General features: G+C 40.3%; 1 protein-coding gene across 2 annotated transcripts in view; it reads right to left on the bottom strand.

Moving 5' to 3' along the window:
• The window catches only part of CAMTA1 (calmodulin binding transcription activator 1), a 913,014-nt gene that overhangs the window by 555,949 nt on the left and 330,634 nt on the right, over window positions 1-26,431 (bottom strand). For both annotated transcript variants that reach the window (XM_043531564.1, XM_043531565.1), the window contains exon 4: window positions 25,850-25,985. In XM_043531564.1, the coding sequence (XP_043387499.1) occupies window positions 25,850-25,985 (136 nt within the window). The remainder of the gene's footprint in view (window positions 1-25,849; window positions 25,986-26,431) is intronic.

Genomic DNA, 26,431 nt, shown 5'->3' with positions numbered 1-26,431 from the left:
GCAAACAGAAATGCTGCAGACTCCTGCTGACCGACAGGTCCAACAGTCACAGGGTCGCTGACTTTGCAGGGGAATGCAGAATTCATTTCAGCCGCTGCTTACACCCCCCCAATGTTCCATTTGGCATCGTAGGCCACACCCCTTCTCCGACCACCCTATTCCAGGGATGGTACGGAAAACCACAGCTTCACAGACACTGACTGACCTGTGAAAGCCATGGCTGGTGTACGGCAGAAATGGACAGGAATGTTTTTGGCTGTTCTAATTTAAAAGTTCTTTTCCATTAATTTGTATTATAAGTTTGCATTGTATTGTTTTCAATTTACACATTTTTGCACTGTTTTTGGTATGCAGTAATTTTTTACTTTTTGGAAATCAATTCGTCTCTATTACTTCACAACGGATACTGCAGAATGCCTAGCACTACTCAAAGCACATATTACTTGCAAAAAAATAGGACCACAGAACTCAGAGAGTCAGTGAAAAACACAGTATAATAATTACAAATGTGCAGTAAGCTTTGCATAATTCTTAGGTCCATTAAAAGACAGTGTGATGTTAATAAATGTACTCCAAGCATTACACACCTTCTAAGATCCCCAGAACTTCAGGGCCAGATAGACCACAGTGAAGCATAACACATTACTATGGCTGACCATTAAAGTCCTCTTCCCAGGCCTCCCTCAGTCGCATAGCTCCACGTTGAGCTCTTTTTTTGGTCCTTGGGCATGGCTGTTCAAACTCAGCTGACAGCTGCTCTACCCCTGCCCTTCACTGGACAACAATTTTCCTCCCCTTGTCTCACAAATATTGTGCAGGACACAACAAGCAGCTATAACCACTGGGTTCATTTTTCTCACTGAGATCTAATTTAGTGAGTAAACAATGCCAGTATCCCTCCAACTTACTGCAAGCACATTCAGCTGTCATTCTGCACCTGTTGGGACAGAAGCTGAGTCTTTCCATGGAGCTGTCAAGGTGGCCAGCGTACAGCTTCATGAGCCAGGATCACTGCTGGGATTTCAACATGACCAATGGTAATTCACCAGCTAGGGGGAAAATGTCCCTGCTGGTAGTTTTCTGAATAGTCCTGTATTCCTAAAGATGCAAGCATCATGCACCTTCCCTCACCAGCCAACACTGATATCAGTGAAGCATCCCTGGTGATCCTTGAATCACGGCAAATCCTTCCAGGATGCCTCACGCATTGCCTAGAGTCACACTTGTTTGTAGCATGATTAGATTAATGGCCCTACACACTTGCAAGACAATGGCCCCCACTGTGGATTTCCCACTGACCAATAGCAACCCACTACTGCACGCTTCCACAGTGTGCTCGCCACTCACTTCTCAACGACTAGTGCAGCGCTCAGTGGGGTATCCCCGAACCGGAGGGCTGGAACGAGCTCAGCACACAGACCCAGGAACGTGACCTTTTGCATCTGCTGTCACTGCTCATCCTCACAAACCTCCATTACGCTATGATCCCACCAGTCAGTGGTCGCTTCTCAGGCCCAGCAGCACGGCTCCCCCCCGTAGCTGCTCGTTGAATGCCACCAACACCCGTCCGTTGTTTTTCACTATGATCCCTAGCAATGTGTCCTCAAAGACATCATCAGGTCCCCTGCTGGAGTACTTCCTACAGCTCTGGGTTTGCAGTGTTCACGACAATTGTGCAGAGCTGTGCGGTTCCATGCGTCTGTTAGAGATGGCGGATATTGACGAGTGTCACATGGGTTTGTGGGATGGTTTTTTAAAAAGGTGTGAAAATTAGGGGATAAGGGTGGCGTTATGGTACGGAGAAAGTCGCATGATGGGAACTTCACCCCTTGCTCCCAAGTGCCCCCCTCCCCGCCCCGCAGTGGCTCATGTGTGCCAGGTGTGCATGACGTACTAGGATATCTATCCAGGGGGCACTGCACTCTGTACAGGGGTGAAAGTGAGCCGGTACGGGCTGGTACTGCCTACCGGTAAGAACCCGCACCGGCCCATACCCAGCCCACAGTAAAGCGCTGCAGGGTCCCACGGCAGTGCTTTAAGGATGGTCCTTTGCTGCGGTAGCACTTTAACGTTGCTGCGTCCCCCCGGTGTCGGACCCTGCAGCGCTTTAACGTCCCTACCCCTTTTGACCCCACCCCCCCGGCCGCCGCCAGGGCTGTGTAAAGGGAGCAGCTGCCCTGGGGCCGGCGATTTAAAAGGGCCCGGGGCGCCGGATGCTGCTGTCGCTACCACAGCAGCAGCGTCCGGAGCCCCGGGCCCTTTAAGCCAACACGGGAGCCTCGGTCGGCGCGGGTCAGGCGGCATGGAAGGGCTGGCTGGGGGATGCTGACCCCCAGGCTCACCCCTTCCAGGGGCCGGAGCCCCCCCGGCTCCGTACCAGTAAGTGTCCTCAGTTACTTTCCCCCCTGACTGTGTATCAACACAAGCACTCCGGGTGAGTGTGCGAAGCGCTGATGCAAGCTGCCAAGTTTCCACGCGCATGAGTGATATACTAACTGCAGTGGCTTTATGCCCAAGTAACTTGCATTGACTGAAAGTTTTTAGAGTAGACATGGTCTTAGTAACAAACTTCCAGAGACTTAACAGAGTAAAACTTCAGGAGAAGTAAAACTTCCAGCTTCGTAAGTATAATAATAGTGATGATAATCTCTTTTAAAGTGCTTTCTGTGGATAGATTTCAAAGCACTTTACACAAGGAAGCAAGCATTATTATCCACTTTTTACAGATGTCGGACCTGAGGCAAAGGGCAGGAATTGTTTAGCCATATTACATGGCATCCCAATGGTTATTAAAACGTAGCAGTGACACACCAAAAGGAACACACCTTTTGGATCAAAATTACTGCCACTGCACGCAGTGCCACAAGGCATTATCTTCCTCCTTTCCTGAAAACTCACCAGTCCCACAAAGCATTCCAGGTAGAATCACCACGCACCTAGCACACAAATCTGTGTGTTTCTGTAAACTGATTGCATGGATTGCTCTGTATCAACTCCTAAATTTATTATTACTGGTATAAATCAGCATGACAATGTCCTTAGCACACAATGTAAGCTCAGTAAGACAATAAATTAATTGAGGCAGTGATTCTATTCTTTGTCTGCGCCCTTCACATTCTATTGGACAGCACCATCCACTTTTATGGCTGCCTATAAAACGAATAAAAAGGTGCAAATATTGCAATGATGTACCAGTTTTAAGGGAGAGTGGGAAGTGGAAATATTATAGCCGGGTAACTAGGGCTCTAAGAATGAGTCCAGGAGACCAACAAGGAGAAAGTACTTTATATTAGGTTTGAGACATCCTTGGTGTAACTCCTCTGACTTCAATGCAGTTACATTAGGGCTGAATTTGGTCCAGTGTGTTACTGGAACACATGCAAGTGTCCTTATTTTCACACAGAAGATTAATTTTGCCTCTGAACCTGCAAGAGTGCTTAAACTACGTGAGATTATGGTTTTTTTTATTAAAAGTCTACCCAGTAAATCTCACAGACAACTGTTTTTCTCTGGATGCCCTTTGCTATCATAAAACACTTATGAAAGTAAAACGCAAAACTCAGTCATTTACATTCCTCACACTGGTACAGAAGAACCTAGGTTGGGGTGTTAAAGTTTGAAGATGATCTGCACTAATAGGAGCCGGTTAGTAATTTTATGTGTTACTGACATTCTGCTTTAGCAGTTAAACTTGATAATGTGACCCTCTGTCTATCCATAGAAAAAAAATCCCATTTCCACGCACAATACCAGACAGAAATACATTTGCAGAAGAATCCTAAATAAAACACATCTGTTTGTGCTTTGTTTTCCTCTCTCTCATTTGTTTGATATGACTGTTTTTTTCAGGAGTGCATAAAGCCATATTTAAGAGAGTTACCAGCACGTGAACCATGGCACTTTGATACCTGTTAAATATCCCAGATATGTCCAGGAAGACGAAAACACCTATTGTACTGCTGCATGCTTCCTAACATTGCTTGGATTTCAGTGGGGTGTCCCTGGAGTAAAGCAATCCAGCAACTGCAATGCAAGACCAGCAGTCCCAGCATTAAAGTAACTTACAGTGTTAACATTTTCACTGCAGTTTAAATGTGAAAGCAATATTTTTTTCCCAAGATTAAGTGAAACTAGGAAAGAAACCTAGCGCACTTGCCTACATAGCAGCCATCTCTATTCAGGAAGGCCAGTCACGAGTTAGTGAGCACAGCATACGCCATTTGTCCCTTCAGAAACCTCTGAGCTTCCTTATGCCCTCTCAGAATTTCAGGTAATATTAATGAAGAAATGTGACGCTAATATCCTTGTTCTTAGAATTTGACCCCTCTCCGCCCCCCCAGGAAATCTTCCAGGCATGTGCACGTAGCTGTGTGTGTTTCTGGAGGGGCATGTGTAACTAATGAAAGCGAGGAAGTATCCCAGATAAGCCAGTTATATCTATTCCCCTTTCCAGTAATTGACAACGCTCTGTAGTTATTGGCCACACAAGTTAAAACATCCTGAAGACAAACAACTAGCACAATGAACGCTTGTGCAACACATCCCCCTGTGTGAACCTGGCAACAGCACAGATATCATAAAAAGAACAGGAGGACTCGTGGCACCTTAGAGACTAACCAATTTGAGCATAAGCTTTTGTGGGCTACAGCATTCGATGCATTCGGATGCATCCGATGAAGTGAGCTGTAGCTCACGAAAGCTTATGCTCAAATGAATTTGTGAGTCTCAAAGGTGCCACAAGTCCTCCTTTTCTTTTTGCGAATACAGACTAACACGGCTGCTACTCTGAAACAGATATCATAGTTTCACTAGAAAAGATTACTGAACATTTTCTGACGTATCAGGCCTTAAAAAGCTTCTCCTGTATGTCAACTTACAGGAATTACTACTTCAAATGATTATTGGAGAGGATGCCATGCAACAGGATGAAATTAAGAAACAAATTAGGCTGAGCAGCAGGACAGGTTTCCTGATGGTGAGATCTATTAGACTGTGGAATTACCTCCCAACAGAAGCAGTGGTAGCTCAGTCAGTTGGGACATTTAAAACTAGACTTAACAAAACATTGCACAACATACTTCAGGGAGAACACATGCACTTGGGCTGGGGAGATGGGACTAGATACCCTGACAGAGTTCTTCCATCTTTAACTTCCATGATGGTATGAAAACACCCTCTTCCCATACTTACTTCCCACCTGTGCAAATTCTCTCTCAGGCCACTGCAATAAAATCACATTAAGCCATTTCTTCTCTAGGCCCTATTATGTTACCCCCACTCGCCCACAGCCACTTGATAAAGGATTTACACTGGATGTTTCTGTTTTGCATTCATTTCATCCTGGAGACCTTGTAAACCAAAGAATTGTTCTAAAAGCCCTTGCTATGCCTGTACTAAAGGATGCAGCTTGCATTAGCTCTCAATCCAGTATGATGTGGACTTGAACAGCAGCACTAGAAACAGGAGGAGAAAAACATGGCCTGCAGCTAGCTTGTAGCCAAAAAAAAAAACTTTGCTGAAACCTGAACATTTTATGTATGTTGTTTTGTAAATACACAAAACTGCTCCAAACAGCTGCTTCACACATTTCCCGTACAAAGCTGCTTTATATTCTGCCAGAAAGCTGTCCTAGCCCTGGTAGGATGTCTTGTGACAGCTTCAGGAGCTGCAAGCCCCCTGGCCTTACAGATCTGAAGAATACAAGACCTAAGCCATCTGGATATAGTCACTTTATTACCCCTACGGCCAATCTTATTAAAGTGAAAACACACACAATATGTTTGCTACCTCACAAAGCCTTCCTGTTTTAAAAATGAAAGTTAAGAGTCCTTTGGCAGATCCAAAGGACAGGAGCATTGGCGAGTTGTTCAGACAAAGGCATGCCATTTTCTGATTCAAAGAAAAGCCACATTTGTAAACTGCAGTGCTAGGTATACCTATTTCTCAATGTAACTACAAATAGCACATATTAAAGCTAAACCTTCTAGTAAATAACTTGTAAAGCTCGCCGGAAAACCCCTGTATAATGGAAAACAGAAGCTTAATATGAGACCCACAGTCAATCTTAAGAACAAGATTTCTGGCTCTAAGGACCCAACATATTCTAACTACTTTGAATCTCTATCATCCTGGGACATCATGCTGTGAGGGGGTAGAAGCCAAAAGACAAAACCCCAATATCACTTGACATGTCAAACAACTCTTCCACACTTTGCACTTTTAAGTAAGTCTTCCTGGAAATGTTTCAAAGTGCAGGGGAACCGAAAACTGTAAGAGCAAATAATACCTCTCCCCCATAAAGATAAAGCTGATCAAATTCTATTAACATAAGAACATAAGCAAGTCCATACTGAGTCAGACCAATGGCCAGTGCCAAATGCATCAGAAGGAATGAACAGAACAGGACAAATATCCAGTGATCCATCCCCTGTTGTCCACTGCCAGCTTCTGGCAAACAGAGGCTAGGGACACTTCAGAGCATGGTTTTGCATCCCTGCCCATCCTGGTTAATTATCCTCCATGAACTTATCTAGTTCTTTTTTGAATCCTGTTATAGTCTTGGCCTTCACACCATCCTCTGGCAAAGAGTTCCACAGGTTGATGGTTCATTGTGTGCAGAAGTATTTCCTTTTGTTTCTTTTAAACCTGCTCTCTATTCCTGTCATTAGGTGATCCCTGATTCTTCTGTTATGTGAAGGGGCAATAACACTTCCCCATTCACTTTCTTCACACCATTCATGATTTCACAGACTTCTTATCATATTCCCCCCCTTAGTCCCCTCTTTTCCAATCTGAAAAGTCCAAGTCTTTTTAATCTCTCTTCATATGGCAGCTGTTTCATACCCTTAATAATTTTTTGTTGCCCTTCTCTGTACCTTTTCCAATTCTAATATACCTTTTTTGAGATGTGGTGACCAGAACTGCATGCCGTGTTCACGGTGCAGGCATACCATGGATTTGTAAAATAGCATTCAAGCCCACAGGATACTTGGCTAGATGCACCATTGGTCTGCTTGAGTAGGGCCATTCTTCTGTTCCTAAGCTGAACGCAACAGGAGCGGTAAGTACAGAGTTCCAGCTTTATCTCTGAATTTCCCGTTTTTTGCTTCGTTTCACATTAAAGATCAAAGTAACAAAAGAGAACTGCTTTAAAAAACCCACATTTCATTTCAGCGAAACACATTTTCCTTCTTCTCTTTATAATGAGCCAAGCTCAATGGCCCTTGACTCCACTCTCACCAATTCTGGCCCAAGATGGTAGATCAGCTACAAGAAGTTCAATGCCATTAAGGGGTCAAAATCCGATGAGATAGAATCTGAACCTGAAACCCAAACGTAAATCCTAAATCTAACCTAGATCTTGACACCATTTCCCTGCACCATCTTTCATTTTCACAGCAGACTTTTTCCAAGGGGCATGGGAGGCTGAGAAGAAGAGAACAACTTTGCCCGTTGATGTAGTGCACAATTTAAGAACCCTTTTCACTGGGATTGTTTGCGTTAATTTGCATTCATAGCCTAATGGTTCTCTCTCTCAAGCAGTTTCAATGCCTAATGAGAGCACAGTCCAATAAGAAGAACCATGTAGTAATAAAAGAGTGAGTCAGCACTCATACATTAGCCCTGGAAGTCAAAGTCAAATCCATTCTGCGGCAGAACAATACCTAAATTGTAAACTAGCTAACTGTTGCTGGGTTTGGGGAGGGATTTTTGCATTCCGGTTAGCGGAAAATCAGCAAAGAGAATTAAGTTTTGAATGCTTGTGCACCCCCAAATTTACTCCAACACTGAGACTTTGTGCCCCAGGGTCCAGCCTAGAAGATATGAATTCATTATAACCTCAATTTGTGATTCTGCACTCATTAAAAACAACAAGCAGATTTACAGCTACCTGCCAGTTAAAAATGTGTTTGTTCCCACAAGGCTTCTTATGTGTTCTTACAACAAAGGTTAATTCAGCCAATGAAGGCAGCTGAGCAACACATCAGCACATTCAGACCGTGATTGCAGACACACAAGGGCCTAGCAATAAAAGCATTTCCGCACAAAACTCAAACTATAATATTGTCTCTGCTCCTCTAATGAGAATAATTTCAGCTTCACAGATACATTACAATAACTTTCTTTACTATTACAATTCATAATTAATCTTCACAGTCTATTATAAATAATTCAAAATGTGTTTACTGCCCTGCTGATATTAAGGATGATATCCTGAATGGTCTCGTCAATGCAGAAATATACAATATTTAGTTGAGAAGGAAGTCTTAGCAACTATATAGGATTCCAATTTTCCTGTCTTTTGACCACAGTTCCAAATCTAAACAGAGTTCAAACACATCCCAAAACACTTGTTCAGTGAAGTATAAGCCACCAGATATATTATCAATCAGGTAATTACTAAGAGTAGATATCTTAAAGTGATCAGTACCGTTTATTAACCCATACGTTTCAATCTTACCCTATATACTTAAATCTTCAGTGTAGCTACACAGACCATATTTTTAGTGCATGAACAGTATTAAACCTTTGTAACTCAATGATATAAATGTGCATGTGTTCACATCATACTTATTAGGTCTATAAACATAACTTGCATGTATGTCATGGAAATACACCAAATTAAAAGAAAGCACAGAGAAAAGCATAAGCTTTTTTTTTCCCCCCCTCTCTTAAAAGTATTAAGAAACATAAGTCAAACTTAATGCATCCCATTTATCACTAGTAAAGGGCACCACTTCCTGGACTGTCACAGATATATTTTGTGTAAATTATTAAAAAGGTGAATAGGTAGTAAAGCAGATAGCACTCAGTTTAACAGATTTCTTAGCATTCATGAGCCAAAAATTTGCTAAAGCTTTATAAACAAAGATAATGAGTTGTATAATTTATGCAAATTAACTAAAGCTGATGCATCTTCCAGAAATAACAAAGTGCAATATTTATTTGATGTGCTTTTTGGAGTAAAACATGTAATTGGAATTTTTACCCAGCAGGTTCTGACTATTTTGTTTATTAATAGTTTCATTATAGAATAACGCCAAACACAGAAGGGAAAAGTTGTTACATTTACTGATCTTCTGTTTCTCTAAATACGATTTTTTTTTTTAAGCTGAAGTCTGGGAATTCATTCACAACGGAATCCACAAGTAAAAAAATGGATATTGCTCGACAAGTTACTTCAACTGACAATGTTCCAACTGTATGTATAAAATGTGTGTGGGTCTCGGGGGTTCAGAATCACCCACAGATCTATACGAACACTGATTGTTGTAATGTCATCATAAAAATCCTGAAGTGGTTACACAACATTTTTCTCCACATTCTTTCCAGACAGGTTACTACTGGCCCACAACCCGGAACGGCAAAGGGTCCTGGTTTGTTGTTCGGTTGGTTTTGTCCTTTTTTATTCTCTGCAACGAGAATAATTTTATCAAAGGGATGTATCTATTTTTTTTTAATTTGTGGCTATACTCAGGATGTATTAAATGGTCATATTAGCAATCAAACATGATAGTGATTAACATTAAAAATGCAAGGAAAGATCATTAAGCACAATAAATTAACTATGCTTCTTGAAATACTCTGCCACGCACTTTTTGCGGCTTAAATGTTTCCAAACAGCTGTTAGCCGACCATACTATTTATCCTTCACTAAAATTCAAAACACAAACGTTTTGAAATAAAACATCCCAATATAAAAATTCCTATGCTTAATCTTGTTTCATAAACCTTTGTGCGGCAGAATACATTGTTGATACAATGAAACAAATTTCTTTGAAAAAAGAACCTTTGCTCTGTTTTAGTTACAAAAGTTTTCCTATATCAGGAAGAGATTAAGCCAGAGTAAAAATTCTTTAACCCACTAAATAGTGCAAAACCAACAGCTAGAGTAAAGCATCTAAAAGAAAGAACAGAGGGTAATGTACTGAATTTATTTCATCTCATCTCCCTTAATCATGTAAAAACAAAATAAAAAAATGTTCTACATTCTGGTTCGTGTCCAACACAATGTGTGAACTAATTGAGCGTAAAAAACGTTGCTTTGCATTATATCAGTTAAAGTAAGTGTAACACTTGGTTTTTCTACCCTGGAGCTCTCTTTTATTTCTGTTTTTGTTATAACTCAGTCCATTCACAATATGTCATTGGAAGCACTATTTGCAAAAGGAACTATAAGAAACAGATTCTTTATTTCTTCGTGAATTCATTTTCATTTCCCTCCTTCTAAGGCTCCTTCCATTTACCAAGTGATTCCATCTGGAAGCCTCAAAGTAACAATTTTATAGACTAAGTTGCTATACATAAACAAAACAAACTTTTATCAGGTAGCCAGTAGTTAATTAGTATAAACTGGATATTGCCTTTTTATAGGAGACTGAATAAAATGTGATGTAAACGCTGTACTGTGTTGTCTTACTATTTCATACATTTCCTATGAACATTCACTAATCTGTTTTAGCAAACAGTTTAAAAGTTCATCTCAACTACTGTGATCTACACCGAAAAGCTAACAGTTAGGTATGAATTCCTCAGTATTATGGGGTTCAGTTCAGGAAAGCACTTAAGCAGAGGCTTGACTTGAAGCATACAAATGATCCTAGAAAAACACTTAATCACTTGCTTAAAGTTAAGCATGTTCTTAAATCCCATTTAAGTCAATAGCATTTAAGAATGTGTGCAATGGCTTTGCTAAACAGAGATAGATCACACAAATACTTAAAATTAAGCAGGCGCTTAAGTCCTTTGCTAAATCAGAAGAACTAATTGAGAAAGCCATCCTAGGCTTCAGAATGATGGAAATGATACAATCCTCTCTTCTTTTTTTTTTTTTTTTCATACCCATGCAAAACAAGCATCATGCCACAAAGACCCTAACACACCAGTCCCTGCGGATTCATGCCAGGAGGAGAAATTCTGTGAATACTGGCTGTGGCCAGACTGTAGCTTGCTCTTCTGGACCAAAAATGTCTAAAGACTGATGCATTCATGTGTTGACATTCAGTGCTGCCTGCTATCTATTTTCTCCTCGTACTCCAATGATCAAAAACAACAACTCTGATAACCTGGTGCATCTGGGGCATGTAGATGCCATAAGATCTATATCAGTATTCCAAAAGATACAAGTTTGTGAGAAATGTCCAACTTCATATATAAAATCTACCTGGAGATTTTGTATAGAAGACCCTGATTTCTGGTTAGGGCAGGCCAGAATATTTCTAAGAAAACTAAATAATAATTTATATTATTGCTAAATTACCTTTGTCCAGTGTGTATTTTGTCAGCACATTGAACATTATACAGCAATATACTGGAAACAAGGTGCATTTCAGTCTGTGCCACCAGGAAACAAAACAAAGGATTTAAGATGTCACGCAAATATCAACAAACAAATATCGAAGCCCCACATTGCACTGTTAACATACAAACAAGGAGCCTGTGGATTTCTTCATTTCCTTTTTTAAAAACATAACAGGGGATTCACTTAATCTGATTCTGATCTCACTCACTCTTGTGCAAAGGAGGAAGAACTCCACTGAAGTCTTCAGAGTTAAACAATGTAAAGCCAGGGTAGGTGGAATCTGAATCAAGCCAAGTATGTTGTTGCATCCATCTCTTTGGGAAGGAGACTTTGCGAAGTTCTCAACCACATGCAATAGCATACTTGCCAGCATTCTTCTTAAAGTGATGTTGAGGGACATTACCAAAGTGATGTTGAGCGACATCAGGAAAAGCTGATTTTCCTATGATGTAGCACTGTTTAATGTTATGCACTTTTGGCCAAAGTGCATTAAAAAAAACACACCAAAAGACAAAAAAAATTCTGACGAGTTTAAGTTCTACCCATCAAAGCATAGTTTACACATTTTTGTCACCAACCTTTCCACAATAATATGCTCAAATTAAAAGCCTAGTAACAATTTGCATACATTTCTCTTGGGGCTTTTACTCAGAGGACCCCTAGCGGATTTAATAGCCATCATAGGTCCCATCCAAGAAAACAAAGTAAATACTTTTAAGATTCCCACGAAAAAAAATCATATGCATACAAAAAATTATCCCCGTCTCTACAAGGTCTTAGGCTCTGAAACTCCCAGATAGTAAGGAAGCTTTTTATTGTTAAAAGTCATCAACTGTAAAACAAGCTATCATCACAAAGGGATTAAGCATGTTACGTATTTGCTGAAGGATTTTTAAAAAAGATCTTCCATGTGCACATTGTGTTAGGAAAAACTGTCAGAAAGCACAACCATTCGCTGCAAATTTATGTGAATACATTACAGTCCCAATGTAGAAGAGGAATTATTGATATGTATGTTCCCTTCAGAACTGATTCTCAGGAGAGTCATTCCAGATTTAATAATAATCCATATTCTCCTTCAGAAACTGTAAACTAGCTCTTTGATTTCCCTAGCACTGCCATAGATACATGAATCATTAAGATGCTGTAATGACCGTAAGTTCAGTATATCATACACAACCTAGAATATTTAATAAAATAAATTCCAAATAATCAATTCATGAAGAATCAACATTTTCTACACATCTGTAGTAAATGTCTACCTATCAAACCTATCGTTGATATAAGATGGGTGTAAATTATGGCAGCAAAGATTAAAGTAACAGGCACTAGTTTTCTTCTACTGTCATGTAAATACTTAACCATGCAGAAATAATGTGTGTCCTCTTTACTGTAACTATTCCCAGGGGATTTTATTAAATCCAGTGTGTCCACGTGCCTTTCAAAATACTTCATGGTTAATAAATGACCTTGCTACAGACTTTCCCTTTCCCAAGTTACACGTGCTATTTTAATCCACTTTCCATTTTGCTCTGTTCTAGCTAGTCTGTATTGCTTATTATTTGTTAAGGGGTGACAAGGTTCTCAGCCCTAGCCCGGACACAAATGATAGTGCAGTCCCTGTGCCGCTCACAGGGGGTGCATCTCTTCGGCAAGGACACCAGACAGGCCACTCCCATGCAGCAGAGAGGTGGTGGATAGGACATCTCATCCCAGCAAAGTTGTGGCATGGCCACTGGGCAGAGATATCAAAATGCCAGGATAGTGCACGAAGGAATCTCAGTTTGCTGTCACATTCTAACCTTCTCCTGCTCCTCCCCGTATCAGTGTGTGGGAGGTGTTCTTTGCCGCTCATTGAGTGGCCTCAGTTCAGGCTTTCCTGAGCAATCTTGCCTCTATGGCTGCCAGGCTCCCTCCTCTCCCCCCGCCCCCCCACAGCCGCCCCACTGCCTCCCCGTAGTTCAAGTATATTTAGCTTCCAGGATGGTGAGGGTCTGACCAATTGTCTTGTTGGGGGGGGGGGATCAGGACAGAATTCTTCCCCCTTGGGGCAAACTGGCAGAGATGTGGTAGGTTTTTCCTTCCTCACAGCATTAGGTGGGCACAGTTATATTAAAGGAGAAAGAATGGAAGTTTAAGTGCTACAAGATAGTAAATATTGGAATGTTCAGTTTGCTGCAACTTGCACTGGTCTCCATGCAGACAGTGGCTTAAAACGGTCTGGGATTGTGCCTGAAAGGAGAAGGTCGGAGACCTGAAGTCTTCCAAGACCAAGGTTTCCCTTGGTACCATTTAATCTCCTTATGGGGTGGAGGGGAAGGAGTGGGAGAGGATTCAGAAGTGAGCTGGGTTCTAGGGACAGGCTGAAGAGGCCCTACCCCAAACTTCTAGTTAAATGGTGGGAACCTTGTAACTCTGCAATGGACCCAGATAAGTGCCTGGTATGCGAGAAGGGGTGGGCACTGGCACACCTACGAGTTGCTAAATTAAAGTTGCAGCCTGCTTCTTAAAATCCATCCCTGTGTCTGTCTTTCATTCCTGCATGTCCTGATCCATCCCAAACCAAACTCAAACACGAACAAATGCACGCACTAACACACTCTTCAGTCCTGTTTATCTCTTCAAGAGGAGTAGCTGACATGGCAGAGAAGCAAGCACCCTTTGCAATGGAGGGAGCTCTGTGATGAGTTCACTACAGTCCTAAAATACTACATTGTGACAGAAATTAGAATCACAAGAACAAACTGCAAGGATATAACTAGGGAAAGGCTACTTCCCCCACTATGAATCATGACAGACTGCAACAACCCCATCTCTGAGTCAGATTGGGAGGATACGCAAGGGAAAATCAGATGAAAGTTAAGCCAACAGAAGTAGAAAAATAAAAGGAGGTTTAAAAAAAAAAAAAACCCTAATAGCAACCACCCAGAATAAGTTCATGCAAAACCTGTCACTTCTTTGGGGTAGAGTTTGAATATTTTTTGTTTGAAACACAGTGCATGTGTGAGCACGAACATTTGTGTGTGCATATTAGTATCAGAAGTCTTTCACCTTCAACTCTATTTTCTTTTCCAAGCTGGTCCTACTCTATTTTGCTGGAATGCATTAAGCAGCCTGACTAAACAATGTGATCCTAATTAGTTTGCAAACTACATAGCACACCTCTGATGGTGAGTAAAACTCACGTAAATTAAAGTGAATTGGATCAGACTACCCTAGAAATAGTTTTTGAGATTAGCGTTGCTTGAATGTGTGATCTTAGAAGTTGCTTCTCCTTTCAGGAATAATTTAACAATAAATTGTACTGACAATAGCAGTGAACTGAAAAATGTAAAAACAATCTATAGTTTAAGATTGAGTAAGGGACTGTTTTACATACTGCAGAAAAAGCCCATTTGGTCACTTACTAAGAGAAAGGTATTTTGTTCTTAACATGTATTCCCAGCTTCCAAGCAGAAATAATAAACGATGCTATCATCACCAACGTTACACAGCCTCTGTAATGTGTGTGCTGCACAATTGTATCCAAATCCTAAAGATGTCTTCTGTGAGTGTTGACAGTGATGTCTCAGAATTTATATAGAAATTGAATACTCTAAAATTTCCATACATGTCCTTGTGGGCTAATCTGTAATAATGTTAAGGGACTGTTATGATAATAATTAAATACAAGTTCTGCATACAAAATTGGAATTCTGCAGCTCTCTCCCCACAAGGGAGTTTCTTACTTAATAAAACTCAAATTAAGTTTAAAAAAGGAAATCGCAAAGTTTAACATATTGTAATATATGAAACACATCCAGGGTGGATAATGGTCCACTCTCTATATATGTAGGGTCCCGTCAAATCTCAAACTAGCAAGGTCAAACTTGGTTGATACTTTGATGGGAAACCCCCAGTAAGCATGAGGTGCTGCTGAAAGTGGCCTTGGCAATTCAGTAGTGACACCCTTCTCTCTCAGTCAGCCTGGTGTTTCGGGGGCCCTCCAAAGCTGGAATATCGTTCACGTTACACTGAATTTCTGAACGTTTATGACAATTAAAAAATCCCATTGAACTTTTTGTAAGACTTGGGGGTTAATACCATTATCTTGGCAAAATTTCAACTTGGGTAATGACTCTCTGCTTTCTTATATACTCGTCCCTCCCCAGTAGTTTCAACTGAATTTAGTGTTGTTCTTTTATTGTTCTAAACAGCTGTGTAGCGTTGTTGTAAACTGTTAAACAGCTGCTGCCATCAACCCAGAGGTGGCTGCGTTTCAGTAGTGAGTAAAATGGTTACTATATATGCCTGACCTACTTCACAAGTACATTGTTCAGCTAATTAATTACTGGAAAGTGTTTCAAGAGCTCAGATGAAGGGAGCAAAAAAATATTAGCCAACTCTTGCTACACAGAGTTAGCATTTTGTTTCATAGCCATAACTTCCATGCCATTTCAGATACCTATATGTGTACCCAGACGCAAGTGATTTAAGGACAGGAGAAAGTATTAATTCCCAATTACATTTGGAATCAGGAGGGGACATGAGGTTAATATATGGACTAATCATCTTTGCAGACCTGGGTTCAAATTGGCTAAGGTCACAAAAAAATGCATTTGGTTGGTTTCCCCAAGTCCCCAGTGGGCTATTAGAAAGCTCACTGCTCAGTTAAACCCATTAACGCAACTTTGTGAGCTCAGAAAAACTCTGGCAATTCCAAGGTTTCTATTTCTTTTTCCTTGTTGGTTTCTCCATTGACTCTACTTTCATTGTTTTGGGGTTCACAATTTTAAAACAAAAGGAAGCTTGCTCCCTTTGGTGGGTGTCTAAGTTATCCCTTCTAGTTTCCAGATCAACCTGTTAATCAGAGGTACCAGAATGGAAAGTAGCCTCATAGCATGATACAACCAAATGGTCTCAAAGTAGATTTTCAACTTCTGCTACTGTTTAATGTTATTACTGTGTCCTGGACTTCAGCATGGCTCCGTCACCAGTTATCGAAGAGATGTGCATCATCGAAAGATCAAGCCCAAGAGAAGTATTTGCCTAGGGCCAGGATTTCCACTGAGATTCAGAAATACAGGAATTGTTCTCTTTTGGATGCTGTAGTACTCACTGCATTTCCAGCATCTTTCTCTCCTCATTTCCCCCATTCTTTCCTCCCTTTGCCCTTGATCCCATTAGCAGATTAAAAGACAGAAGAATTCCCAATTATTAGGAGACCTCTTCCTGAATTACTATGACCATATGACCTCATTCATTTTAGCAACATTCTACTATGCATTCAGGTGTATACGCAATTTATAGACAGTGAGATAGATTCATGCACAAGGAAAGGCAAATACATTAACTGAACCAACCATCTGTAAATTCAGAGCAGTGTCAGTCGGGAAATATGCTATTACTATTTCAACACACCACTTATTATTTATTAAATTTTTTAATTCTGTGAATTGATTAGCAACATATCACCAGGGATCCTAGTTAATTAGAAATTAAAGGAGGACTATGGATTTGGATCTTGAAAAGAGATATTTAGGGAAAGACCAAGTGAACTTCTCACTGTTGGTTTACCCAAAATTTTCTAGAAGATGGTCTAACCAAGAAAGTAATGGGAAGAAACAGTGACCAATGATGCTAACCTAGACAACTTTTTGATTAAGAATCTCGTGGAGTTATTCACCATCACCCTGACATATAAGAAAAGAAATTAAGCAAGTTTATTACATTTTCTAGCTTTACTGAAGTTGCTTTACCTGTATTCTCTATATGCACCAAATTCTCCTCTACTGTGTTAATCAACACCTTGAAAATAAGTAGTTGAGCTAAACTGATTTCAAAAGATTTTTTTTCCCAACCAAAAGCTAAAATGAGCACAGCACAAAGCATGCTGAGGGCATTCAAGAAGTAATTCATAATAAAAATGCACTAAATATAAAACCCTTTTTAAGAATTTGCCTGGTCAGTAATTTCATTGCCCATTTTGTTTCTCCTTTTTGCCTATTAACTGCCATTTTAAAAACTTGACTTGGATACTACCAATGTTCTTGGCTGGCTTCTTTGTAAGTATTTTTCCATCAGCTAGAAGTATGATACCTATTTATCTTCTGGCTGCAAGCAGAGCTGAAATGATCTGGCAGTGCCACGAGGCAGACAGTTATTTCATGCCCTGTTAATTCCTAATGTGGTAACTACAATATCATCCCAACTTTAGAAGGAGCTTTTTAAAATCTGTTATCTAAGTGTCCGAGTAAAGAACATCACTTCCAATTAGAATGAGATCAGAAACATAAGACCACAACTCCATGCCTGACACAACAAAAGGTGGTGTGAGTTAAACTAGTAATTAATCAAAAACTTTAAGACAATATTTAATTTTCTGTGAGTAACATTTAGAAGTCACGAAAATGACAATGAACTTCGTCTACAATTCAGACTGAAGGTTGTTACTGAGATTTAAGATTGCGAGCCAAATGACCTAGCAGGCAGCAACAAGACATCATCCTACAAGAGGTTAGTTAGGGAGTGATTCAGGGTGTTTTCAGTGCTTGGGCTGGATGACGTGGGCCTGGGATTATCCTAGAGGTGAGGCACTTCCCATAGCCACTAGAAGATACAGAACACATCACTTGCAAGCAGAGGGTTTGCAAATGATTTTACAGTCCTTTGGAATGAAGATGCTTTTCCAACGACAGGATGAGTATAGAGTTATGCCCCTGCCACAAAAGAGAGCGAAGGAGAGGGGTTGGATCCAAATGGTTAGTAATCATCTTCATCTCCCTTACTTAGCGTGGCCATTGTGGTGTTTTTTGGTTACTACACTGGGAAAATATGAACAATGCTTGCTAAAAGTCAGGCAGGTGTGGGAGCCTCAAAGACTCACAGAATTAAGGCCCATCTAACGGCAAAATTATGGCAATATTGATACTTAGCCCTACACACTTAGTAGAGAAGATAGTGCCTCCATTTATTAGCCCAGGGCAATACAACCACAGCACCATGTGTAATAACGCTGGAAGCTGCATAGGTCCAGCATTTAAATGTTCAGCCCAGCATGCAGGAGCAGTGGCGAAGGCGAATAGGCTTGTATCGAGATAGGTATCTTCTATGGTTAAGGACCTTGTTCTATATCTTTACTAAAGAACTGATTAGGTCACATCTGCAGTAGTACAAGGTCTAGATTCATCATCCTAGTAGAAAAAGTGGTGGTAATTAAATTGGAGAGAGGTTAGTGCAGGGCAACAAAAATGATAAGCAAAAGAGGAGCAAATACTTTAGAAACACTGGCAAGATTTGGACCATTTAATCTTGAGAAAAAGTATCCTGACAGGAATATTTAAAAATTGCTAAGGGTTATTAAAAATTAAGCATGCCTAATCCATATGATGCTGCTTTACTGAGCAGAATTAAGGAGCACAGGAGGGAACATATATAAGAAGAGTTTATAACCTGACTCTGCCATGCGTAGTCAGGGTGAGTAGTACGTCAAAACACATGCAGCCCAGTGGCATGTATCAAAGGCAGAGGACTCAGATGCCCCTGCAGCACTTCATCCCTTCCCACTGGGCTCCAGATGCTGCACAGCCCTCCCTACAGGATGCAAGGTTTGCACTGGAGCAGGAGACCAGGCAGACCAGATGCACAGTGTTCCCCACAGGAGCTGCCCAAAGAAACAGAGTGCAGCCTGCTAAGCCCCTCTGCAGCCTCAGGGCCCTGGAGGAAGCAGAAGCAAGCAGGGGGAATCCCTGTTGCCACAAGAACTCAGCTAAGGGACACACCTAATCCTCCAGGGTAGGGGCAGGACCCCCAGCCTTTTGCCTCCTTTCTTCTCCACCATGGAATAATGCATGGGAATGTGTGTTCTCTTCCCACCCCACCACCAATGCCATAAGGGGATGATCTGGCCCCGTGAAAGCAGTCAGAGTTCAGGATAACTGCTTCCCAGAGGGAGGGAGGAGAGCAGAATGTGGGCCTTACAGAATGATTTGCAGGGCATTCTATTTCCCTGCACCGTGCTCGTACTCACACCAACAGGCACCACTCCAAAGTAAACAATACACTTAAGACAACGTCTAAACACCTGATGTGTATACCAAGTAGTTATATCAGCTGACAGACACTAGCCAGCTTCACACAACTTCTCCGTTCATCTCAATCAAGGCCTTGTGGACTCCAGAGCCACAGAGTTTAGCTTTAAAAAAAAAAAAAAAAAAAAGATACCATGGAATCCAGCATTTCTGTTATGGAATCCACCATTTTGTTGTAGACCAGTGCCAAATGTTATATTTTCAGTCTCCCGGCTCCGCCTACTGCTCTCCAGCTTTCCCAAAGAGTGGGAAAACGCATGTTCCTTGCACTGTTTCATGGAAGTAGGCACCAGGGGGTAAGGGAGCCAGAACTGGAGTCCAGATTGCAGGCAGAGAGTGAGGGAACCAGAAGTGTACACTGGCAAGCTAGGTGTCTGGAGAACACATCAACAGTCAAAATGCAGGTAGCCAGGAGATGAACTATCCCTTTTCATGGCACACATGAGGAAGTGTGGGGAGAAGGCAGCTGTCAGCCAAGTTACCTAGAAACCACCCAGGAGTCACAGCCTCGGAAGTGAAGGTGGTCTAGCTAATGATCCAAGAAGAAAAAAATCCATCCTCAAAAATAATCATTTATGACTATAGATAATAAGACTGTTGGAGTTCCTGCTTGAGCATGAAGAGGAAACATACTGCATCAAAATACCTTCCACAAAAATAAAACTCTGATTTACAGATAAAATATGCCAAAAACAGCTAGCGAATGAATTCCTACAACTAGCACTGTTTGATACGGAACCAGACTTATTTGAAATGATTAATAGAGTTCAACATACAACTACATAAAGCATTACAATAGACTATTGGTATGTCAAACTTAGAAAGAGTATCCTGCATCTGCTGGAAGCCTTAGATGAAATCTATTTAATCATGTGAGCCGTGGTATTTGCAATGACATTTTTTTTTAACATTCAGGATTCCCAAAGTGAATCATGATTAAATGCTTGTAGGTCTAAAGAGTCTTCCATTTTAGCACAAAGTAGGGACCTAAACAACATCCAGCTCCAATTGTGCTGACTCCTTGGAGAAGAATTTTCATCCCTTACGGGTGAAGTTGCTCTTCATTACTGAAGGGATATGAAACATTAGGAACTTGAAAGATTAATTCGATTCTGAATCTGAATCCTTCTCATGGCATCAGACATCACTCACGGCACAATAAGACTGTTCTATCTCTGGGCCACGCTGTGCATACCCTCTATGTTGTTTAATTCCATAAGTTTTCCTTCTCTGAGTACTGTTCTATGAAGAGATTATTTCAGTCAGATGTTTTGGCACATTCCTCCAGCTGCCCAATGGCATGATTGCCATGACAGATGCTCAGGCTTCATTCTTAACACATGTCCAAATATTTCTATTTTCTTTTCTGGATAACTTTAGAGATAAAGGGTTACTGAACTATCTGATGGATCTTGGCCTTTGTTATTCATAGAATCTAAGGCCAGAAGGGAACATTGTGATCATTTGGTTTGATCTCCTGGATAGCACAGGGCAGAGAACTGCCCCAGGATAATTTCTAGAGCAGATCTTTTAGAAAACATCCAGACTTGATTTAAAAATGGTCAGTGATGGAGAATCCACCATGACACTTGGTAAGTTGTTCCAATGGTTAAATATTCTTGCCATTAAAAAGGAGTGCCTTACCTCCAAATAAATTCATTCCATGGAATGCCAAGTATTTTTCTAGTGCATTCGCTTTCTAAGACTTCTAGGTGTCTGTCTATATCTTTATTGCCTGCTTTCTCAGCCATGTGCTAAGATGGAAATAATATCTGAATGGAAGATTCTGTGATTGATCTTTGCGTTGCCGATTTTTGATAACCAAATCTTCTTTATGCTGGTAAGTGCTGCTGTCACCTTGCCAATTTGTGACGTTATTTCCTTCTGGACATCCCTATTGGCTTGCATGTTACTGTCAACATATGTAAATTAACTAATTTCTTGTCTTTGCTTTCTAAAGTAATGTTTGGGAAGGGAGTTGCTGGGCCGCTCGCTAGATTTGTTTTTTCCTAACTTTTTTTTGCAATGCTGCAGTCTTTCAGTCTTCACATGAGCAGTCACTTAAAAGAGCAACGTCAGCAGCAAACTCTAAATCTAGTGTACTGTTATATCCGTCTACACTTCCTCTCATAATGAAGTCAATGCCAATACCAACCAGTAGCAGTGCAAAAATGCATTTCTGTACGACACCAGCGTCTACATTGAACTGTACTCTCAAGTCTGCATTTACTTTAACTGGGAATGCTGCACCTTGATACAAAGCCTTGGTTATATTAATTATTTTTGTTTGCATGCCACTTCAATATGTTCCTCAGTCAATCATGATGGAGGCTTTCAAATGATTTCTTAAAATCTATGAAGTTAATAAGTTGTTTTTGCCATTCAATGTTCTCCTCTATTATTCGTAGGGTGAAAATCTGGTCAACATATGGCCTTCTCAATTGAAATTTACCATGTTCTTCCTTTAACTCTGCCTCAATCACATCCTTTATTCTGCTTAAGATGATACTACAGAAAACTTAACCTATCACTGAAAAGAGTGCAAAATCTCACTAGTTCTTGCAATTGCTTTAGGTCACCTTTCTTTGGTATTTTGACTAGAACGCTATTTTCCTTTGTTCTGGAGGCTTTTCCTGCTCCCATATTTGTTCAAGAGTTCAATGATTTCATTGACGGTCTCATCATTGCAGCTTTCAGCACTTCCCTAGCGACACGATCTTCACCTGCAGCTTTCCCAAGTTTTAACTTTTTTACTGAGTCTTTCACTTCTATGTTTGTGATGTGAAATGTTATGAAAACATTTTGCCCACTTCTAGTTGTGTTCTCTAACTGCGGGTGTTTCATTTCTTTGTCAAAGCCAGCGTTTCGCGTGGTATTGGTCTTTTCTATACTTCTTGAAAGTGCTCCATCTGTGGCTCTCTTTTTCTGTTGCTAAAGTATTTCCGCAGTTATCCTCCACAGATACTTCAGCGGACATAAACTTGCCAGGACTTTGTTGAGCTGATTAAGTGTTTTATTCTCACCTCTTTCAGCAGCCTCTTGAGCTTCTTTGGCATTCCTATCTGTGTATTTCTTTTTGTCTCCTCACACACAATTTTGTGTGTGTGTGTGTGTGTGTGTGTGTGTGTGTGTGTGTGTGTGTGTGTGTGTATTGCTCCTTCCTTTCTCTTGACATGTTTTTGAAGAGTTTGTTTTGGCTGGTTTCCTTTCTTTCACATAGTTCCATGTGTCTTCACTTATCCAGACTTTAGGCATCCTTGTCTGGAAACTAGCTACAGTTGTGGAATCTATGATATCAACATACATAAATGGTCAATCTGGTTCCTAGTCACTCAGTCTAGGGAAATCCAAATCACTTTAGGGATATCTTTGGATGGTAATATCGTTCCATCAATTATGAGCCCTAATGCCAAGCACATTTCTACCAGTCTTTCACCATTTTGACTTTGAGAACCAAGACCGTGCTTGCCTATTGCTTTGTTTACCCAATATGAAACTTGGAAAAAACTTTCCCCTGCTTGTCCATCCAAACTTATCAGCCCTCCAAACCCATAGCAGTGACCTCGGCTCTGCCCTTATCCAAAGTGAGAGATAAAGAGCTCAATCTGTTTAGCTTATCAAAAAGAAGATTGAGAGGTGACTTGATTACAATCTATAAGTACCTTCATGGATAGAAAATACTGGCTACTAAAGAGATCTTTAGTCTATCAGAGAAAGCCAGAACAAGAACCAATGGTCAGAAGCTGAAGCAAGACAAATTCAAATTAAAAATAAGTTATACTTTTTAACAGTGAGGATCATTAACCATTAGAACAAAGTACCAAGGGAATTGTTGATTCCTCAGCTCTTGATCTTTTCAAGTTAAGACCGGGTGCCTTTCTGGAAGCTATTCTCTAGACAAACAAATTATTGTGCTCAAAACAGGTTACCGGGGTGACATTTAATGGTCTATGATGTAAAGAGGGTCAGACTACATGATCTAAGGGTCCCTTCTGACCTTAAACTCTATGACTATGCAACAGTTGAAGTAGACGCTTTTCGCATAACGTAAATAATCACTGCATCACACCGGGTTTGTTTTAAAAAATGGCTGAAGACAAATTACTATCTATAGTCATGAGTGTCCTAATCAATGGTCACAGTTCTGTAGATGGGATTCCTGGAGACTGTTTTTGGTAGTCTGCATTTTAGTGTTCATTGTGAAAAACCTGAGCCAAGAGTTTACAGAATTTGTAGTATAGTAACTTTTCTTTGCTCATCGTAATAAAAAATATTGGTATTAGACGTTAAAATTATAGGGCAAAGTTGCATCTCTGGTGTAATATAACAAAACCCATTTTATGCTATTTTAAACATAATAAACTCAATAATATGTGTTGCAAAATGTAATAATGATAAAGTGCCCAGCAGAAACTTCAGTATGGTAGGGCAATCCATTGAACTCAACTGGTCTTGTAAATTCAGTAAACAGTAAATTCTGCAACACAATAGCAGACGCAGAAAAAAATATCTGGGCTCACATTTTCCTTTAGCACATCATTCCTAGAGTACGTCTCAAGGCTACAGTAAAACAGGAGGGGATAGTACACTAGGTTGGGCTGTAGTACCATCACTATGTTGATGATACTCAGCTGTATTTCTGTTTCATCAGACACAGATGGTGCTTTTTTTTTTTTTTTTTTTTTTAACTTTCCCAAATTCTGGTCTAAACTGGGATTTGGATGGTAGCAAACTGTTTGATGCTCAAACTGGATAAAACAGAGGCGGTGCTCGTTAGGGTCCCAATTCAGCAAATTATTTAAGCATGTGCTTAACTTTACACACATGAATACTCCCAATGACATCAACAGAATTACTAACAAACTTGATGTTAAGCAAATGTTGAAGTGGGGCCCACTGATGTAACAATTAAAGGGAATGTTGCAGGTATTATGCTGCCCATTTTGTTACTAAACTTTATTGCTTCTAGATGACAAGACAGCTGTAGTGGTCAAAAGTTCTTTTAATCTGCACTTGACAAAAAGATTGTGACCATACCTTGCCACGGTACTCTAGACTTTTGTCACCTTTGGATGAGGTTATTGTAATGCACTTCATTTGGGCATCAGTACAGATTTACACTGTTATAGGGGCCTAGAGACACCGATTATACATCGCCATCAACTACAAGAGGAGTTACAGCCACACAGCTGAGAGCAGCACTGGGTCTATTAGAACAGGCACATGGTTGGTATAAACTGAAAACAAACAAACAATCCCATCAATAATGGTCATTTAAATATATTAATGAAACTCATGAGGCCTCCATCAGGAATGATCTTTCTAGGAAAAGGATGTACACGTATGCATGCAGGAGCATGTCCACACACACATGCACAATTCTCTAGTCACTTTCATAGAATGGAGTTTTCCTTGATGCTTGTTAAGCCCTTTCCTCATTTTGGTCTTAAGTATGGAGTAAACCTGTCTTTCGTGTTTTGGAGGATTTAATGATGCAAAGCAAATCATTTGTTGTAGAGGATCCACTATTTGGGCAACCAGAGGCATTTCCCCATTTGGCAAAATTAGAAAATAAAATGAGATTTAAATAAATGTATCTTTTCTCCACTTCCCCATTCAAAATATTAATGCAGTTGAATAGCTTTTCCTCATGCAAGATTCAAGAAGAGGCAACTGCTCCAAGGAGTCACTGTGTAGTGCAAATATACATATTCTAGGAGAGAACTTATAAGCTACATCAGCATCAGGACTTTGAACAGCCCAGCAAAGAACAGCAGAGCAATAAGAGGCACTTTCAAAACATGCCTTGAATTAGGGTCCAATCTTGCTCCTACTGAAGTCAATGTAAATTCTACTCCTGTTTTCAATAGGAGGAAGATCAGGTCCTTCGTGTAAAATCAGGGAAAGTTACAGTGCGCTACTTGAAATTCTGAATGACAGTCACCAGTGCATCCAACGAAGTGAGCTGTAGCTCACGAAAGCTTATGCTCAAATAAATTGGTTAGTCTCTAAGGTGCCACAAGTCCTCCTTTTCTTTTTGCGTATACAGACTAACACGGCTGCTACTCTGAAACCAGTCACCAAGTAGTAAGTGCATATTAATCATATACATGTGAAGGCACTGAATGCTTACCCATTTTTAAGAGAGATAAGACTTGCAAATGATTAGCAACCCATGCTTGAGATGTTTGCATGCCTTTGTAACTAACTGCTGTAGAAAAGCATGCACCTTGGAAAAAACATTTTCCAACACTTCAATATCTTCACCAACACTCTGACTCTAACTATAGAGTGGGCAATATTCTGATGAAGTGAAGCCACATTTAGATTTTACTACAATACTGATTTTTAGGGGGAAAACAGGAATTCAGCAAATACAAATATAATATTTACAACTTTACATTAACAAGAGGAATTAATGGAAGCACTGCCCTTTCACTGCTCCTTCCGCTGAAAGACAAACCCTTTGTTCCCCTACCTCCACTCCCTGGACCTTCAGTTTCATGTGATCCTCTCTGGTGGTTTTCCCATCTTTCCTCTTTTTCCAGCAATATCCATCTTTCCTGTATTTCACCTTCTTCCTGTTGTACAGTATCATAGAACCATTCTGTGGTCTGAAAACAAGAAACAGATGAATTACATAAAGAAACACACTAGAAAAATTTATGATGAAAGATATTTAAACTACAAAGTCTCTACAGAAAAGCAATATTCTACATTTGACTTAACATAATTTTTCACCTTTGATTGCTGCTCACCAGATTAACTATGTTTTATGGTCTGCAAAAATTTACTTGGGATTTTGTACCTAATGAATTAAATGTGTCAATGAGAGTTATAAAAAAAGATCCCGTCAGTACTATCCACTGTCTGACCATGATATATTACCCATAGGCTGAGCTATGCTCTAAAAATAGAAGAAAAAGAAGGTGAAAGAGAAAGGATGCTGGTTATTTTATGGTACGCAGTCTCTCATCTATTTTTAAAAGAATGTCTACCACATCTTTTAATCCATCAACCGGGATTAGGTAATAAGTAGGTTTAACAGCAGTTGAATGAA

This window comes from Chelonia mydas, chromosome 18 (assembly GCF_015237465.2).
Source record: "Chelonia mydas isolate rCheMyd1 chromosome 18, rCheMyd1.pri.v2, whole genome shotgun sequence".
In the NCBI taxonomy this organism is placed as follows: Eukaryota; Metazoa; Chordata; order Testudines; family Cheloniidae; genus Chelonia; species Chelonia mydas.
Note: the sequence above shows the minus strand (reverse complement) of the source record. Positions and strands in the feature narration are given on the sequence as shown.